At 42.7% G+C, this 20,535-nt stretch overlaps 1 protein-coding gene across 1 annotated transcript in view; it reads right to left on the bottom strand.

Annotated features, from left to right (window-relative positions):
* The window catches only part of EPHA3 (EPH receptor A3), a 321,670-nt gene that overhangs the window by 41,508 nt on the left and 259,627 nt on the right, over nt 1-20,535 (bottom strand). The window contains exons 8-11 of the mRNA XM_055342322.1: nt 18,575-18,677; nt 18,027-18,094; nt 12,815-12,940; nt 6,493-6,678 (exon numbers count right to left, since the gene is read on the bottom strand). Of these exons, the coding sequence (XP_055198297.1) occupies nt 6,493-6,678; nt 12,815-12,940; nt 18,027-18,094; nt 18,575-18,677 (483 nt within the window). The remainder of the gene's footprint in view (nt 1-6,492; nt 6,679-12,814; nt 12,941-18,026; nt 18,095-18,574; nt 18,678-20,535) is intronic.

The raw sequence follows: 20,535 nt of genomic DNA, 5'->3' as shown, positions 1-20,535 counted from the left end.
TTCATTTCCCCAGTTACCTCCAGTGGTTCAGATATATTATTAATCATTGAACCACTGTTTGATGACAGAAGAAATGTGATTCAGAATATCCAAGAATCCCAGGTTCGACATGGTATATTTCACCACAACCTTTCTAATCACATTTTTATAAAAAGAAGAGCTGAAAAATGTAATAAATACATAGCCATGCGTAGGGATTTTTATTGTAATTATAAAATAGATGTTGGCTTTAGATTAAAATATTTGCATTCAAACATAGTATTTATCAATGATTAAACTATTAAACTTTATTGGGGTGCCTGGTTGGCTCAGTATGGAGCAGTAGACTCTTCATCGTGGGGTCATAGGTTTGAGCCCCATGTTGGATATAGAGATTACTTAAAAAAAATAAAATTAGAAAAGTTATTGAGGGGAGCCTGGGTGGCTCAGTTGGTTGAATGACTGACTGTTGATTTTGGCTCAGGTCATGATCTCAGGGTTCTGGGATCGAGCCCTGTGTAGGCTCCACACTCAGGGTGGAGTTCACCTGTGATCCTCACCCTCTTCCCCTGCCCCTTCCGCTGCTTATGCCCATGCTCGCTCCCTCATTCTCTGTCTCTTATCAGCTCTTACATCCACGGGTCTATGGGTTAATGACGGCAGGGGCCAGCTCCATGCTGTACCTAGTTCTAAAACCAGTGGAGTGCCGGCTAAAATGGATCCTGTCTATCGTCTCAGGATGGCCAAGGATCATCTCTCTCTTCAAAGTCAGGCTAAGAAACACTTTCTCCACGTTTTTCTAACCAACCGTCCTCCATCGATCTGAATACACTGAATGCTTCACATTCAGCTGACGTAACATTTCTAAAATTTATTTGTGCTTAATCTGAAACAAGATTTAATACTTTTGAAGATGGGAACAGATGAAGAGGACACATAGGCACTTAAAGCTGGTACATCACTGTATATCCACTACAGCTCAACGAAGAAAGAAGACAGGGATGATATTTCTACTTTCCCTTGTTCTATTCAAAGCTGATTTGTATAATAAGTCCAATAACAATCAATAAATACGAAATCTGAATGTGTTCAATTGATTTTACAAGGACTACTTAGTTTTTTTTTTTTCCTTTTCAAGCTTTCTATTTTCTTTGTCTGATTGTAAAAATGAGGGGGATCCCTGGTAAAAACGAAGACCTTAGGTACAAGAATGAATTAAAGTGATAATAGCAGAAAAAAAAAAGTGATAATAGCAGGATTCTCATTTCTACCCTAAGACAAATGCTTTTCATGTTTTACTTCTGAATATGATGTTGTAGGTTTTTTGTTCTGCTTTGTGGTTTTTACATATATTTATCAGACATGCATATTTTCTATGTAGGATGTGCTAAGGAAGACTTTTAAGTTAAAGTGTTTATGTTCTATATCTTTAGAGACTGACCTTTTCTTTGCTATTAATGTGATGAATTTCTAGAATGACTAGATAGTAAACCAACTTGCATTCTTGGAATAAACTAAACTTGAACGTGATCTAGTATCTTTTTTGATAAAATTGTTAGCTATGGCTTTTCATGCCAGTGTTACTGAATTTTTTTCATGCCTTTACAGTTATTTTCCCCTCTGAAAACATTCTTGTATAATTTTCAAGATATCATCATCCTCATGAGTTAGGGATGTTTCATTTTCTTACTTTTTGCAAGGATTTGTGTATGATTAGAATTAGACAGTTATTAAGTAAGTGTATAATTATGGTTCTCTTTTAGGAAAGTTTTTGTATATTTAAACTAGTGCTCTTGGGATCCCTGGGTGGCGCAGCGGTTTGGCACCTGACTTTGGCCCAGGGCGCGATCCTGGGGACCCGGGATCGAATCCCACGTCGGGCTCCCGGTGCATGGAGCCTGCTTCTCCCTCTGCCTGTGTCTCTGCCTCTCTCTCTCTCTCTCTCTCTCTCTCTGTGTGTGTGTGTGTGACTATCATAAATAAATAAAAATTAAAAAAAAAAACAAAACACATAAACTAGTGCTCTTTCAAAGTTGGTCTTTGGACACATGTAAGTCCTTTTCTAACAAATGTTAAGTTGCATTTAACCATTCAAAAATATCACAAACCCATCATCCTATCTAAATGGGGAAAATACATAACATATTTTCTTGTAATTCAAATGTGGCCAATTTAACCAAAAAACATGGATGGACAATATTGAAAAAAATAAGGAAAGACTTACTTTGAAAGACTTTCCTAATTTTATTGCTGTGGACACTTTGATAGAAATGCTCTAACCTCCTTTCTCAAATTAGTTACGAATGTATGAGAACTTGTGTCATGAGAGTTTACTCTAACAAACTATTTCTATATATTATCAATAAAATAAACATAACATATATATTGTCTATTTTGAATATTGCAGGGAGTTAGTACCCTTGAGACAAGTGCAGATGAAAACTTTCAGAGAGCAAACAGCAAACAGGACATAGCAAGAATTTGGCATTGTCACTGCATAATGATATCTTATTTCAGCAATATTTTTATCATATGTCCAGGAGATGGAAAGGTGTAAATAATGACTAAGCTTTTGGTGTAAAGTGGATGCTCACACCAGTATAGAAATGCTTTAATTATGAGTGATTGTCCTAATATTCTGCTTACTATATTCCTTAATGATATAAAGTTACAGTGACGCATTATTATTTATTATTATTATTTTTAATTTTCAGAAAATAATCCCTCCCTAAATACCAACAAACCACATCAATCTTATCTAATATAATTCCTTCTATGTCACTAAGTAAAAAGTGGTCAATGGGGGTCTTCTTGGATTATGAACATCACTTGACTAATGATGTGATGGCAGAAATATCAAACATTTGCTAAAAACAAGTTCCATCTTTTTGAACTTCAGCTAAAATTGATAACACATGTTAGTACCAAGTTCTGAGCAGAGACAGTGCCCCCAGCTTTCTGCTACTTTGAAGATCAGAGACTCTCTCACCTTCTCTTGTTTAAGACCATCAGGCTCAAAACGTATCATTAAAATTGTTTAGGGTTCAACTCAAATAAATGGAAATATAATAATTGAATAAAGGGCTTTCTCTAAATGACTTGAAAATGATACCTTATAACAGACGTAGTGTTTCAAGCGTATAATTAATAGCAATATTAAAAAGAATTACCATGGAGCCAAAAAAAAAAAAAAAAAAGGATAGCTTTCAAGAATATTTTTCTATACAGCAAAGACTAACTGATAGATTCTCAAATCCACCAGAAGTGGTAACTTAGATTTTCATAGCTCGATTCCACTTAAAACTGTATTCCTAGATAATCTTATTTGATTTTGAAAGTATCCAGAAATAGTGACGTATAACTGCTATTCTGAATTACAAGGGAAAAAACCAAATCTCTATGAGTGGCCTGTTTTGCCAGAGTCCCACAACCAGTTGGGTTGAGTAAACACTTGAACTCTGACCCTCTGATTCTTAATCCAGATAGTGATATAATCGGTTTTCTTCTTTAAACACAAACATGTTTATTAAGTTTTAAGCCCTGTATCACTCTTGGGGTGTGTGTTTCTGAACCTTGCAGTCATATATTCTCAGGAAACAAAGAAGATAATAGGAGTGGATGAATCACTTCTCATGACAAAATTGCCTTAACATAGTTATATGTTAACTGCAATGTATTAACTTTATTTTAGAGCATTTCTGTTTCCTCTCAGATGTTATAGGGTACCAGATAGAGCTTTTATATATGCCACGAAAGGAGTTCAAAATCTAATTTAGGTCTGCGACTCTATTATGTGTGCACTATATGAGATGACTGGGATCTATATCGTCGGATTTGGCAGCCTTTTACATGCTTATTTGACCAGGGAGATTCATCAAATTTAGAACATTCACCCTAAGACTAAGGCAGTTGTAACCCATATTAGAATGTTACAAAATCAGACTCGAATAAGGCATTTAATGGATAATACCTATGGTTTTTAAAAGTCTTTTTTTCCTTAATGCATTTTTTTCTGCGTTTTGTTCTTGGGGATTGTTTTACAGATTTCTTTGCCAGCTGCCGATAGCTCATACTTGATGATTTCATTTTTATATTGAAAGAAAACCTGCCATAATAATTATGGTTTAATGTTGCTCATCATTCAGTGAATATTGAATTGATAGGTAACGGTCAGCAAAATATAACAGGTCATTTTCAATAATTCATTAACACTGGAAACCCCCCCCCCCCAAAAAAAATCAGTTTACATTCGGTAAAATAGAAGAACCTATCAATAAACTTAAATTTAAATCTGATGTCTATTTTGAGCGTCACTTTTATCTCCTCTTCTAGGAGGTGTAGGTGTTGGAGAAGTTAGGTGATAATTCTTGCCCATGCTAAAATGTCATGGTTTTCTCCATCATTCCCTAACTGCTGCAAGCAGTCACGCAATTGCCCTTCCTTGCAGCATGCATTCAATTTGATGAACCAAGATTGAAGAAAGACCTATAGGTAGAAGATATTGCTTCTTTTTTTTTTTATTCAAGGGATCAATCTTTTTATTTCTTAACGTTGCTAAATTAAGAACCTAGTACGATCCAGGTTCTATTCTCAGTCACTGATTAAAAATAACATGGATTCTTGCCCTTTATGAGAGTTCACATTTCTTTAGGTATTAAGAGTTATTAATTATTACTAGAAAATTTTTGAAGCTTGAGGGATTCCTTCCTATGATCAAGTTATTAGGGGAAACTTAAAAAAAAATCAAGATCGAAAAAAAAAATCAAGATCGAATAAGTAGAATACAAAACGAAAATTAGAAACTCATTTTTATCCACTGTTAGGGCCAGGGGGAGACCAACCTTCCGACGCTATCTCCAGCACTTTCTAATCAGACCAGCTACTTGCTCTGTATAGTTATTGTTTGTTCAAATATAAAATGGAATTATCGTATCTGATTCACAGTGTAGTGATAATAATGAAATGACATCCATGGTGCAATGTGTGGCATACAATGGTCAACCCATAAAGAAAGCCTTACCAAAAAAAAAAAAAAAAAAACCCACTTTATGTAAATTGAGTTAAAAGATAAACAGCTCTAGAAGTACAAATGAGTTTTCTCCCCAAGAAGTGCTCAAGATCTGAAGGACCACCTCTTGGTAAGGATGATTTAAAGGAGAATAAATGACGAATTGATTATTAAAACCCCAGTGAGACACAGTTCTGTAATTCCACAGGCATTAGCTAGTATGGTCTTAACAAAGGATTTGAACATTTTCCCAATCCTTACTAACAGTGTTTTTATTATTAATCTAAAAAATAGTAAAAAAAAAATGTTCTTCGTCAGAAAAGATTTCAGGGCTACTACTAATATGACCTCATTTTTAGGAGTATAAAGGGAAAAATGCTTCTTACAATATTTAATACGGGCTTATAGTTTATGGTTTAGTTCTACATTACTCAGTTCTTAATCTTATTTATTATATAAGAAAACTCCAAAGCAAATCAAAGTACATTTCAATTTTACCATGCTCTTGTGAGAAAGGAACTGCCTTTTTAGTCACACTAAGATGAGAATAGGTATTAGTGCCATTTGGAAAGTGCTCCATGTAATGTTAAAGAAAAATTTCATTGTGAAAAATATAATGTGTAATGTCTGTGGGTAACCATAGAATATGTAAATGTGGTGCCAATGAATTATCCCCTTAAGGATGCCAAATTTCCTGCCATATGTTGTCTTTTGCTCTAAGTAGTTTGTTGCCAATTTAGCTTATTCTTCATCCTGTGCTCCAAAATCTCAAGGAAAAAAAAATCCTAGAGCATTCTCAAGAGGTTTTCATCGGTACCAGAGCCAAAAATCACATATCTGCCTCACAGGATTCCTTCTGAGTCTGGCTGGAGAAACGATCATGGAAATATGTCCAGATCTCTATCTCGGGCTATGAGGCAGCGTTTCCCCAGACTGGTCAGAGCTCCGTCTGGGACCCTAGATTAGAATTATTTGAAATCCACAGAGTACCAGGAAGAGGCCATGGGTCTAATGTGATCCCAATCTTTACAGCTCAGGAGCATTCTCCAAACTCCCATAATTGTCCTGAAGTCAGGGAGGTAAAGATTTGGGAGTTTGACTGAAGCTGGTGACCAGTAACAGAAAAGGCAGCTCCCTGGGAGTTCCCAGCAATTCCTGTCAAAATTGGGTCATTGTTGTTCCTCATCCTTCTGCACCACAGAGACATCTCTATGATTCACTTCTGAATCATCTTTTCATCAGTGGATCTTAATGCCATCCCATTTTTTAGCTCCTAAATTTTCCCAATTTTTGAAGATCTAGAGTAGCACTGTCCACATATGACCAGTTAGATATCTTTGCTCTCTTACTGAAGAGAGACACGTTGGTCTCAAATGAGTTTTTCTGTTAGGACTGACAGACAGCTATTAAAAAAATAATAATAATCAAAATCCTTTAACAATTGAGTGTGGTTTTAAAGACTCTCTGCTCGACATGGCAAAAGTTTGTCTTTCGACTTGACTTACTCTTAGTAACCACTCCCTCCAGTCGGATGATGTTGGGATGGTCAAATTGTCCCATGATACTTGCTTCTCCTAGGAAGTCTCTCCTCTGCTTTTCTGTGTAGCCCACTTTTAGGGTTTTTATGGCCACTGAAATCTCTTTTTTTGAAGGAAGTTTCAAGCGGCCACTGCACACTTCTCCAAATTCGCCTATCAGAAGAACAAAACAACGACAAAAGGTAAGGACTTATGTCATTAAAAACAACAACAACAAAAAAAACTGTCAGTGGAGAGCAACTGTTTCCTCTCAATGATCCCATTCAAAATATTTACACCTTTGATCTGCAAGGTGTACGCTGTAGGCCTCCAACTTATCTCAGAAGATGATGATCAGAGACTCCCTGAGAAACCCCAGGCATCTACACCCCACTGGAAAATGGATCCAGTGAGTAGCCTCGTGCATTGTGAAGTACTACACTGTGAATAATAGAACATGAAAGAACAACGGAAACGTTGAAAGCTACAGCTAATAGGGTTTTACCTCCTTATTCTCATAGCAACTACCTCCTCAGGGTAATCAACAGACCAGCACAGATATATTGTGGGTTAGCAATGGATTAAATTTCACATGTTTCTAGCCATTCTGTTATTATTAAGAGGGCCAATTTAGCTGTATACTCAGACTCTGAAAATGAGAACAGAAGCATCTGCTACCAATTCATTTTATTGGAGTATTGGCATGTTGCATTACTGACATACTAGCTGTAAAGTTCTCTGAGCTTCTGGAAGGAAGAAGAATGTACTAGTATCAAAAAAAAAGCACATCTTTTCTACAGAATCACTATAAATATTTTCTTAGATTCAATGTCTTCAATAAAAAAATTCATGATTAATCCACAATTAACTGAATATGGAGTGTTGTTCACTTTTAAATAGTCTAATCCAACTAATATAAACTTTCTAGAACTAGTTTGGGCACCAACTTCACATATATTGTTAATTGAGGAGATATACCCATAACTCTTTCATCATATTTTGAGTTTTCTGAGAGCAGAGACCTTTATATTCACTTCTCTAACCCACTGTTGCCACAGTAATTGTCACAAAGTAGTGCCACCCATAGATTGTTCCTTGTTCATAGAGGAAATCCTAGTATCATGTGGATTATTCTGTCTGATTTGTACAACACCTTAAATGTTTTTTTTTAATATCAAATGAGAAGTTTTTCTAAAAAAAAAAAAAAAGCATTAATTACATGGTTGTCAGGCCATCTGTGGGATGGAAGAGCATTCTTGGTCCAACCTTCTCACTACGAGTTTTTGTGTAAGCTCCACGCCCCATGGATCAGCCAGAGACAAGTTGTCAAGAAGTAAGATGCTTCTTCTCTGTATTTTGTTCAAGTGTTTCAGCCCAGAAATGCAGCAGGTTATTGGTTTACCAGCTGCTTTCCTACAAATGACTCGCTTCCCTTCACGAAGCTGTATGCTCCCCCAGGCTTGACCCTTTCTCTGGAATTCAGTTCTGTCACTGTTTCTAAAACGATGATTTATGCTATAGCTTGTCAAAGTCATTTAAGGTCCAAAAGCAGTTATTTATACGCTTTTTAATAAATACTCATCAATTGGCAACAGTATGACAGACACGTTGAAAAACACGGAGTTACGCTAAAGAAGGCAGATCTCATTTCTTCCCTTTGAGGGAGTGTAGAGAAGATAGTGACATTTGGGCTAGACTGTTATTTTGGATTATGGGGAGAATCAGGTGCAGAATTTGAGAACATTCATTGACTTTTGACGTCCAAGGGAGAATATGGCATTATACAGTGTGTGTATCAGGGAGAGGAATAATGATTCAAAGTAAATCACTGTTAGAATTTGTAAGCAAGAATAAGGGTTCTGGGGTGCCTGGGTGGTCAGCCAATTAATTGTCTGCTCTAGGCTCAGGTCATGATCTCGGGAGTCTTGGGATGGAGCCAACGTCAGGCTCCCAGCCCCACGGGGAGTCTGCTTCTCCTTTTCCCTCTATTCACCCACCTTTGTGCATTCTCTCTCTCTCTCAGATACATAAATAAAGCCTTAAAAAAAGAGTAAGTGTCCCTTTCTCTAAACTGGGCTCTTGGAACGTTGCCAGAGAGCCCTCGTTCACGTTGTGTCAACATTAAGTTTGAGCAAAACCATAAGGAATCATCCATAATAAACTTTTACTTTCTGAAAGAAAGTTCTGCCATTATCATGAGTCAATATGTTGTGATGGGTCTTGTTTTGAATTCTGATGTCATCATCACTCATTGTAGGTGACAAATCACTTGTCAGCAGACTTGTCAGCACGGCAGACAGCACAGTACTGTGGGACAGTGCATGGACTCTAGGGTCCAACTGTCTCTGTCACCTATTAGTGTATGATGTTGAGCAAGCATTTTAACCTCCCTGTGCCTTTGTCTCCTTCTCTACAACATGGGAACACCAATTGTGTCCAACTCATAAGGCCTTCGTGTAATTAAAGGAATTAATGTATGGAAGGACACATAGTGCGTGTCTTCTATGTGTCCATTACTATTTTCCTCTCTGAGTTCAGACCCACCTTAGGAAAGATAAATTATCTATCTGCCCCTGATGAGTTAGGTCAAGTTGAAGAATAAATATAAAAATGCTTTATAAAATGTCCAACTCCGTATTGATGTAACAAGAGGTGGTTGTGGTGATGATGGTGAGAACAAGGTTCATGCCATGTTGGGTAGGTATTCGTAAAGGAGAGTGCTTTGTAGAAGGACCTCACTGGGGATGTCAGGGAAAGGGTTCACATTTCAAGTGGGTCAATTAGGGTTCCTTTCTTTCTTCTCAATGGGATATCTGACATATGAAAATGTCTATCTACCTCCAAAATTCAGAAAATGGTATTCTCACAATGCTAATTCTTAAAAACCCCAAAATTTTGAAATGCGATTATTCCATCAGATAAATACTAGAAATGATCACCAATATATTATGCTGAACATAGTAATGTCAGATATTAATTCACTTCTCTTTATAATAATTTAAAACAAATGGGTTAGAAAAATTAACAAAGATTGGGCAAATGCAACGGTCAACCTTTCCACCTACTCAAATTTTGCATGGTCTTATTCAATTAACTTTGAATGCATAAAAAAGAAAACTTAGTTCCTGTCATTCTTGTCATTTCTAAGTAAAAGCACAACCTCAAGAAGATCATTTGGAAGGCACTGCTTGATTTTTTAAATCCAATTAGTGCAGCAGTTTTTATTTGTCCTCTGAAATAAAGTATGCGTTGTGTGGATGGGCACACTGGATTCTGATTAAAGATGCATGATGCAAAATTGCTCAAAATAAAATTTCTTACCCTTATGTCACTTAAAATAGGGAAAAAAAATCTATTTGTGTTTAAGTAGAATGGCACTCTGCCTTAGTTTCAAATTCTAATATCCTACTGTTTTAATAAGAGAAGCATAATAAAAGTGCATATGGGACAATGCTGGTGTGTCAGCTAAGCATTGTTCATGAACTATCTCAATTAATCCTCACAAAAATGTGAGAGGAAGGCACTACTGTAGCTCTTAGTGTCTAGTGAAGACTTTGAAATTGGAAAGTCCGAGATTCAAATTTTGATTTCCCTATTAATAACTATGTGACTATCATAAATAAAAAATAATATAAAAAAATAAAAATAAATAACTATGTGACTATAGGTCATTCACATTTTTAGCTCTTGTTTCCTTATCCAGTGAAACGGAGATAATGCCAATCCAAAAGGCTAATGAAATTAAATAGCATTCAAGTGAATGCCTAGCATAGACTAGGGAGTTAAACAAATATATTCAAATATATTCTACCTTCAGAAAATGTCTGTATTTAATCTTTGAAATAATGGTTAGATGGAAGAATAAAAATGAGAACTGTAGTTATTATTAATTCCACTGTTAAAAATGTTACTACTTTGAGAAAGCCAATTCATGGCTCAGTTTTAATTCTGTTATTTGAAATATGGGTATAAGTCTTCTGATTAGTCAAAGTATAAATGAGAGTTTCCCTTAAAACTTAATTCTTTGTATAAGATCTCTGATGGAAAATTAAGAGAATTAGCTCACATATATAGAGTCTTTCTGCATATTTAATTGACTTGTAAAGTCCGTTCATTGACCATCTTTGACTCAGCCTTTTAACAATGGAAGGTAGTTGCTATCAATTTAGCATAATTATTAAATTTTTATGGACAGCGTCACTTTTAGAAATTTAAAAGGAGATTGGAAATGAGTAAGTGTATAAATGAAAGGTTGGCTGGGGATAGATTGTTTTTGAAGTCGTGGAAATGGTACTTTTATACTATACTCTCTATCATCCTATTGTATAATTTCATCTACTTTTGTAGATATTTTACATTTTGCAAAACAACATGCTAAGAAAACTTGAGAGCTCTCAAAATCTTGACCTTTTATTCTATCTTGGTGGTGACAAACCCCTGCAAGGCGAGTTGGGTGTGGACAGTCTTATATTGAAATCTTCTAGGAGTGGTGTAATCGGCTTCGAAGATACTCTTGTTTGCAAACAAAGCCACACAGATTTATTGCTCTGAATGTAGCAAATGAGGATATTGGCTACAAAACCCTGAAATTGGGCACAGGTCTAATTTTTTGCAAATACGTTTGAAGGGAGAAATGGAAAAAAGATGCTCCGTTGTGATCTTTCTTGAGGATCGGGGATTATTATCAAGTGAGTCAGTGCATGTAGCCTTTCCTTTTGTCTCATTTATTAAATACCATTTTCAATGAATGTGTTTTGTCTCACACTACTGGGTACCAGATATCTGGTATAATCAATAACATCTATATATTTAAGCTTTTACTAATGCAGAGGGCCCCCAAGTTCAAGGTCCTGAGGTGTCTGCCCAGCCTTGTGGACACTAGCTGAGCTTCTTGTCCTCACATCAATTGAGGGTGCAAAGTCTCCATGCTACATATGCTCCCCAGATTTCCATGCTGGAGAACAGTGCACTCCTGTGGGACAGCAATGCCAGGACCACAAAATCCTCTGCACCACAGGGCCACTGACAAAGCTCTACACAAAGAACTATACAACTGAGAGACAGTGATCAATGCATATTTGTTTCAACTGGATTGACATAGGTACGCCATGAATGTGTATATTCTTAAGTCTTAGGTTGTGGAAAAAGAAGCACATGGTCTACTTTCCTTTTGTGAATTACTGGTTCCATGTTTTAATTATCACCTGCACATGTGAGTTTTAGGCAGATAAACTATCAATAAAGTTAGAGGAGCAGATTTCGTGCATTATCAGTTTATTTAGCTGATACGGAATTACTCAGGTTGTCCTACTTGAGTGGCAAGTATGGCTAGAATTCTAAATACTGCCTTGAGGTGCAAAGAGAAACAAAATCATACAGTATTTGTGTAAAGATGTATCAGTCATAGATATACAGTACTTGCAGAAAATATGATCTGATCTGTTATGTGTAATTCAGTGAGCCAATTTCTTGATCTTTCTACTTCCTACATCAACATAACTACTTTGCATTTGTTTTGGAAACAATACTGACCAATGAGATGATGGAATAAAAAACTATTGTACAATATTGTTTATTTTTACTTCGGAGGAGTTAGTTTTTATTTGATCTCAAGCTGCCTGTCTGTAGGTGCCCTATGTTTATGTGCATATGTAACAATACTGTTACTTTATGAGTATGGTTTTTATTGGAAATACACAAGTGCTATTCTATGAGAACAAGCTTCCACACAAATGCATTAAGACTGTATGAGCCTACAGGCGGATATTAAGGTGGAGCACTGCACGCTGCTTAAACTATCCACTCAAAAACAGTTCTGAATGAATTTGTGTAAAATGTGTCATTTATGATTTTATTTTGTGTTCTCTCTTTAATTCCAAAGAAGTTTCTAAAATTATTATTATTATTTTTTTTACCCAAACCAAAATCTTCATGTAGTGAGCTTATTTAAAGTAGGACCCTGTTTTATCCTGTTATCCCTGCACAGCCACGTAGGCTTGGTGACATGGGGCTCGGGTAGCCAGCGGAGGATTGAGCTTTTGTGGCTGCTGGCTCTGAAATCCAATAAATAAAAACGCCGGCCATGGTCTGTGAGTCTGTACGTCTGGCACCTTCGAAATCATTACATTCCATTAAATACTCCCTCGTTTATTTATTGCCTGCCTTTGATCATGAAAAAAAAAAAAAGTCCCTTTTCATAGCAATACAGCTGAGGCCTGAGAACTTGAGGGACCCGGGCAGCATTCCTCTCCGTAGTGGTGATTTGTCATCACCATGCATGTTGGGGGTGGGATTGGGTCGCGGTTATTACCTGCTCCAACAACTTTGTCGATGGATATGTTGGTGGCATCCAGTTCCTTAGCAAACTCATGAACCGCTTGAGTAGGGTCTTCGTACGTGTGGGGGTCAACGTAGGTCCTGAGACCTGGAAGTTTCACTGTGTGCGGGAAGGAAGGAGAGAAGGCAGGCGTTAATGGAGCTACATGTAGGAAACCTTAACTGAGGCAGTTGTTTAATCACATTATTAGTGGGGGGAAAAATCCCCATTATGAAAAAGTACATTGATCTGTCGTTTATTGTCAGGTGTCACAGCAGTCGGCAGACACAGAATTTGGACTAAGTATCAAATGACTTAAGAAACGACATTTCCCATAATGAGACAAAAGAGGAACCACTGTGAGTTTTCTCCGCAGAAACATTAGACAGAAAATGGACTTTCAAAAACGGGCATCTCACGGGGAGGGTGGTTGGGAATTGAGTAGGCCCACTGGTCACCCAGTCCCCCGAGACGCACTAGCGCTGGAAGCAAATGTTCACGATGACGCCACATCTGACCATGAGTCAAAGCTTGTGAGATTTCATAGGGCAGAAGGGCAGCTGGGACACAGAGCTAAGTTACCTGAAGGCCACGCAACAGCACGTCTTTGTCGGATACCATTCTGCGTTTAGTGACATTCACAACCAGCGTCCCTGCCTGCAGTCACAGACCTCCTTAACCCCGTGAGGAGTAGTCTATACACTGCATCCCATGCCTGTACCAGGGCAGCGGCACCTCGCTGAGACCTTGCTGGACCGCGTTTCAACACAGTTAAAGGCAGTATAGATTCTTGGGGAGTTTGGTGATGGTGCTAAGGAACTAAATTCTAAACATGAATTATATTTACAACTTATCAAATATAAACCTCTCTCATAATATGTGTATTTATTCAATTATTCTGAAGATGAAAGAGCATGGATAGAAGATCCTGGAGAATCGTTTTGGATTGGACATAGTTCTAATGAGGTTCCTATCATTTGGAAAAAAAAATAAATCATATTGGAAATGATTTGGAATGTTCAATAGCTAATTTTCTCTAAAGTAAAACCATTGTCTTAAAGTAAGCTCTAGGCCCAATGTGGGGCTTGGACTCAGGAACCTGAGATCAAGAGTCACGTGCTTGACCGACAGAGTCAGCCAGGTGCCCCTAAACTAGGTTTTATCAAAAAGGGAGACTGGGATCTATTAAAGTACATACACACGCTCCGACGGTAAGGATTTTATCTGCGTACTAATACAGTGGGTTTTTACTTTTGATTTTGGTCACATCGGTAAAAATATATTGGTAACGCTGTTCCAGCAAGGGGCAGGATGCCTGATGGTGATATATGGCTTCATTTATCGCACTACGTTTTGAAAGATATTTTGATCCCAAAGAAATGAATAAAATCAGATGTTATCTTTTTCCAATATGATTTTATAACGAAAGAATCTTAATGACAAATTGCAAGTGAACATTGTGTGATGACTGGAGACTTCTTGGAGTCCATTTGCTCTTTGCTTGAGGTGGGCGTGGAGATGGCGATGGCAATTACTCTGGGAAGCCCGCCACGCTGCACACGCTGGGCCAATGGGTCCCACACGCAGGGTGCAGACTGGGACATTACGAGTCCGCTGACCTACAGGCCGTCTTCATGAAGGCCACAGCTATGCCACATCATAGTTTCTGTTCCTGTAGCGTATCCACGAAGGGTTTGAGTAAAGAAATAGGAGCCTAGGGCACCCCAGGGGCTCCATCACTTAAGCGTCAGCCTCTGGTCGCTCTCTCTCTCTCTATCATGATCTTTCGGTCAAATAAATACAATCTTTAAAAAGAAAGAAATAAGGATCCCTGGGTGGCACAGTGGTTTGGCGCCTGCTTTTGGCCCAGGGCACGATCCTGGAGCCCCGGGTTCGAATCCCACATCCGGCTCCTGGTGCATGGAGCCTGCTTCTCCCTCTGCCTATGTCTCTGCCTCTCTCTCTCTCTCTCTTTGACTACCATAAAATAAATAAAAATTAAAAAAAAAAGAAAGAATCCTAAAAAAAGCAATGGATCATAAAAATAAACGGTGGTTAGGAAGTAAAAAAAATTCAGTGTTCCCGAGCTGTGTGTAGAGAGGATTCCAAGACTGTAGCTTAGGAATGGGGGGGGGGACAAACGGAGGAGAGAGGCCGATGCTCCTCCGACGCGGGCCTGCGTGCCCACGGGCACAGCAATCCCCCAGGGCCAAGTGCAGGGAACTGGGGAGATGCTCTCCAGGGAGTCACACCCGCAGAAGTTGGGAAACGGCGTGAGCTCTGCCCCTGCTCTGAGTGGACGGGTCGGCTTTGGAAGGTGAGAGCTGTGCTCCCGAAGCTTTCCGACTCTGGGCAGCTCGGCAGAGAGAAGGCTCTGGAAAACCTGCGGTGCGCCCGCCCGGCCGCCCGGTGCATGGCCTACACCGGCCAGTATCAGGATTTTCGCTGGAGGCCGTCTGGTCACCGTCACCCACGTGCCCGAGGTCTCGGGAGGCTGAGACCCGCCGTCCCCTCGGGGCTCCAGCTCCGCTCACCGTGGGATGCCCGGCGGCCGGGCTGCTTCGGGGGCTGCGATGCCCCCGAAGCGGAGCGGCCGCGGGTGGCACAGCCCTCCCGGCCCGCGCTGCTCCCAGCTCCCAGGGCCCACCTGCAGGGCCCCCGATCGCCCCCAGGAGACCGCAAGGTGAGGAACTAGGAGCGTGCGGAGCTTTACTATTCCTTTGCAAGGAAAAATAAACTTTTTAAAGATAGATAAAAATTAATTTTTCCCCAAAAAGGATATTTTTTTTCTTGTAAACAATGACAAACGCCTTGAGGAAATCAACTTGGAAGCATTTTACCAGCATCAGGATTCGCAAAGACCAGCATAAAGCGGGCTGTGAGGAGCGAAGTCTGAGACATTTTAAATAAGCACAGGCTCTCAGCAGCCCTGGGAGTGGCTTTAGAGCCACCCTGTACCTGTCAGCCCCGGGGCGGAGATGCCTCGCTAGATAATCTGAAAATTCCATAGTCATCCCCAAATGAGATCAATCACATTGCTCGCCTTAAGTAAAACCACGAAAATTGTTTTCCTATGCACACAAAACTTGGCGAACAATGCAATTAGAAACACGCACCCCCGCACCCCCCCCCCCAGTAAGATGGCCTGTTCACTGTGGGCGCCTCGGCTGCTGACTTTTAACTGCTGACCCCAGAGGCTGCAGGAGTCAGGTGATGCAGGATACCAGGCACATAATCCCTTCACACCAATAATTAAGGGCAACGTACAGAGTCACTGGGCTGTGTCAAGAAAACCAGATAATAAACACATGCACACGTGTTAAGCTGCACTACTTTACAGCTCGTTCTGCGCAAACACAATAATTTACATTTCCATTTTACCAGCATGAGTTGCCCTAAGGACAGCAAAAAATAAAAAGGCCTCGCCAGAGAGGGCAAGGGGACAGGATCTCAGGAGGTGAAACACATTTCTTTCCTTTTGAAGCAATGTTATAGGATTTGTAACGAGGCTGGAGGGAATCGTTCATAGCTAGAGCTTTTTAAAGTAATACCAGCTAAATGGTCTGAAATAAAACAGCTGCAGCATTAAGACGCAGAAAGTTTACGACATGCACAGAAGTTCCTTTATACCCCTATAGCTCGGATAAAATGCATTTCTTTTTTGTCTGTCTAGTCATAAAGATATTGTGCATTTGAAGAAAATTAAAGTTTCAACCAACTCCACCAGGAAAACCAACGGCTGAAAACAGACCGGAGCGACCCAGGCATCCTGCTCACGACTGGGACACAGACATTTACCAGTGTTGCAAACTCAGGAGATTCACAATTCTGACGTTAAAAAAAAAATCAGTGCAGTCTCGCTGTGCGGGCGATATCTACACTGACTGTCCAACCCCAGTGAAGAACCGTTTAGTCCACAGGAAGGCTGCCGCTCTAATTGGTTCCTTCATTCTTTTAAGACGTTGGAGTCGGTGACCTAGGTCATCTGAAATGATGGGGCGTCGCTCTTAGGAGCGTAGCACTTGTGCTTTTGTGAATTATTCCACAACCACGGCGATGAGATGCATGAACGAGACCACACCGTCGGTGAATGCCGCCCCTGTCTCCCTAGCACGTCAATTCACATTTGCAAGACGCTCTTTTTCTCCTTTTTTTGCAAGCTGCCGTGTCCCCCCCCCCCCGTTAGCCGCAGGTAGTCAGCTTTTACCTGCGTTATAACTAGCGCTATAGTTGTATCGAGTCATTTATATGAGGTATCATGCGGAATTGAGCATATTTTCACAGGGCGGCAGTGAATGCCGAGGACAGTGATGCTTCCGAGACCACGTGAGTTATACTGAGATTATTCGAGAGCACATGAGTATGGTCTGTCCTAATTTCCATGGGAACATGCTGCTCCCTTTGCGGCCACTCATCAGGAACAGGCCACAGTAAACTGAACCATAGTTTGGAAAATCAAAGCACCTGGGATGATCTGTTTTGTGCGAAGGGTGAAAAAAGGAGTTTTCTTATTAGACATAAACACTTCATTTCCTTAAGAAAAAGTAGTTCTTTTAGAAAATATTAAAAAGAGACCAAATGGATTGGTATTAAAATCTGAGGAGGGCAGCCCGGAGGGCTCAGCAGTTTAGCGCCGCCTTCAGCCCAGGGTGTGATCCTGGGGTCCCGGGATCGAGTCCCACCTCGGGCTCCCTGCGTGGAGCCTGCTTCTGCCTCTCTCTGCCTGTGTCTCTGCCTCTTCTGTGTGTCTCTTGTGAATAAATAAATAAAAAAAAAATCTTAAAGAGGGAAGAGCGCTGGCCTTCCCGCCAGTGGGATGCGGTGGGACTCCAAAATACAGTTTGGTTGACAACTCGGAGTAAAAGGCATTTCCCATAGACAGAGGCTGCTTACGTGTATTTGGGGGCTGGGAAGGGGGAGAGGCTCCTACAAAGGACGAGAGCAGGGACGGCAAGGCCGGGGGGGGCGCGGCGGGGGCTGCGCGGGCGGCTGCGGGGCCTGGGGGGGGGGCCTCGCTGCGCTCCCCCCTGCCCCGCGCCGGGCAAGGCTTCCCGCGGAGCCTCGGGTTCCCTCTGCATTTAAAATGAACCGAATTTGCTCAATTCTCTCATGAACCCGCTTTTGCGGTTCCCATTCCCTCTGCGGGGGGGCATCCGACCAAGGGAACGGGAGGCCCAAGGCGAAGCCCAGAAGGGCCGGGACTTACGCTGCCCGTTGCCGAAGTGCAGCCGCTTCTCGTCCGCCCCGGGCTTCGACTTGTTGTAGCCGCAGAACCTGCAGGTGAGTCGAGGGGACAAGGCGGGGGAGCAGGTAGGGCGCGGGCCGCGGGCACAGCCGGGACCCCTTTGCCTCAATCAAACGCGCGGGGGGGGGGGAGCCTAAGGGCCCCGGGTTCTCCAGGTCCCCTACGGAAGGGCCCCCCCCGGGGCTCCGCACGGCCCGACCCGGGGCAGGTGGGGGCGGCCGCAGGGCGCAGGGCTCAGGGCGCAGGCTCGGCTCCCACGGTGGCCTGGGCGGGGGGGGGGGGTACAGCGTGTGTGCATGGGCGTGTCCTTTGGGTTCCGACACGTGCTGGGGTGGGGGGCGGGCGGGGAGGGCACAGGTGTGAGGAGTGGGGCGGGGTGTCGGGGGAGGCAGAAGCCGAGCTACGGGGACAGAGGGGCGGGGGGGGGGGGCGACGGGGATCCAAGCCGCTGCACCCTGCGCGGTGACTGGGCGGCCACCCAAGGGAGCAGCAAAGAGCCGGGGACCCACCTGCCGATCAGGACGTAGGTGACCACGGTGAGGAGGATGACGGCCACGGCCGCCGAGATGGCGATCATCACCACGTGGCTGTTCTCCCCAGAGATGGAGAAGGCTGCGGGTGGAGGGAGACAAGAAAGGGCGAGGCGTGAGCGCGGCGCGGCGACAGCGCCTGGAGCCCCGGGTGGAGGGTGGAGGGTGGAGGCAGCCGCAGGCCCTCACCCCGCGGTTCCTGCCTCAGGCAGTGTGAACGGAACTCCTCACTGTGTGCTAGAGGAATTACACGTTTCCTATAAACGAGCTCGAAACTTGGCACCGCTAAGGTCAAGCACTCTGCTTCACCGGCGGCGATCACAGGCGGCACAGCCTGCGCTGGTTTCCTCTAGCCTCCGCGCACTCATTGGGTGGGTGGCCCAGGCGCTACCAGAGAACCCGGAGAACCGGTAGGATTTCCTGGAATTCAGGATAAAGGCTTCCAATGAAGCTTGTTCCACCTTCAAGATCAGAGTTATGGGGCAGCCGGGGTGGCCCAGGGCCTGATCCTGGGGTCCCGGGATCGAGTCCCACATCGGGCTCCCTGCATGGAGCCTGCTTCTCCCTCTGCCCGTGTCTCTGCCTCTCTCTCTCTCTGTGTCTTATGAATAAAATAAAATCTTAAAAAAAAAAAAGATCAAAGTTATGCAGGTTCTCTATGACACATGACACATACAAACTGTTCACCTAGTCCAGGTGTTGGCACAATGGCCCAGGAGGCAAACCTGGCCACCGCCACCAGGTTTTGTAAAGGCCGGGAGCTTAGGATGATTTTGCATTTTTTAAAGGGTTGTAAAAAAGTCAAATTAAGATTTTTTTGACATGTAAAAATCATAGAAAATTCAAGTATGGGTGCCTATTGGTAAAATTGCATCAGAACGTGGCCGCATACACTTGTGTGCTGGCTTCGGCGGCCTTGTGACCACGGCCAAGCTGAGTGGGGACCACAGGACTGCACCCCGGGGCCTAGGGCACTCCTCTCTGGGCCTTCACAGATTGCATTTGCTGACCCCGGATCTGGACCCGTGGTCCTCTAACTCTGGGGATCACTCAACCACTCGGGAATCTCTTGGAAAAGTGGTTTCTGATTCAGTTGCTGTGGAGTGGGGACGGAGCCTGTGCCTTTGTGAGCTCCTGGTGACGCTGGTGACTCTAGCGCACGTGTTGAGCAGCAGGATGGAGACCAGGACTCTGAAGGCCCCTTGTCATCTCCCTCTCTGATCCTCTGCTCTTGAGCGAATCGCTGGCCTCTCTCCGCATCTTTGTCCTCACTCTCTGGTTGCCACCAGAAGCTCCTCACTGGCCTCCGTCTGCGTGGTGACTGGAGAATTCCTTGTTCCCGGGACCTCCACCAGCTCGCTCTCAGCCAGGAGATGCTTGCAGGGCTCTCCCGTCACATTTAAGACAGAATGACGAGGGATCCCTGGGTGGATCCCTGGGTGGCGCAGCGGTTTGGCGCCTGCCTTCGGCCCCAGGGCGCGATCCTGGAGACCCGGGATCGAGTTCCACGTCGGGCTCCCGGTGCATGGAGCCTGCTTCTCCCTCTGCCTGTGTCTCTGCCTCTCTCTCTCTCTCTCTGTGTGTGACTATCATAAATAAATAAAAAAAAATAATATAAAAAAAAAAAAAAGACAGAACGACGATCCCCTCGCAGAGCAGGTGAGGCCAGGGGAAGGGCAGGGGAAGGCCGGGAAAGGCCAGGTGAGGCCAGGGTTAGGCCAGGTGAGGCCAGGTAGGGCCGTGTCCGTGCCTGCAGCCCCCCAGCTGCTCACAGGCTCCCGGCTACGGTCACCCCCGACTTCTACATCGAGTGGGCTCCCAGCACCACGCCTGTCACATGCCCGTGTTTTCACGCACATCTAACAGACGCACGAGGGACATAGCAGAAGAGCTTAGAAGGGCGACTTTGATGGACTGGATCATGTCCTCGTCAGGAGCCA

The sequence above is a fragment of the Nyctereutes procyonoides genome, unplaced genomic scaffold (genome assembly GCF_905146905.1).
Source record: "Nyctereutes procyonoides isolate TBG_1078 unplaced genomic scaffold, NYPRO_anot_genome, whole genome shotgun sequence".
NCBI classification, from domain to species: domain Eukaryota; kingdom Metazoa; phylum Chordata; class Mammalia; order Carnivora; family Canidae; genus Nyctereutes; species Nyctereutes procyonoides.
Note: the sequence above shows the minus strand (reverse complement) of the source record. Positions and strands in the feature narration are given on the sequence as shown.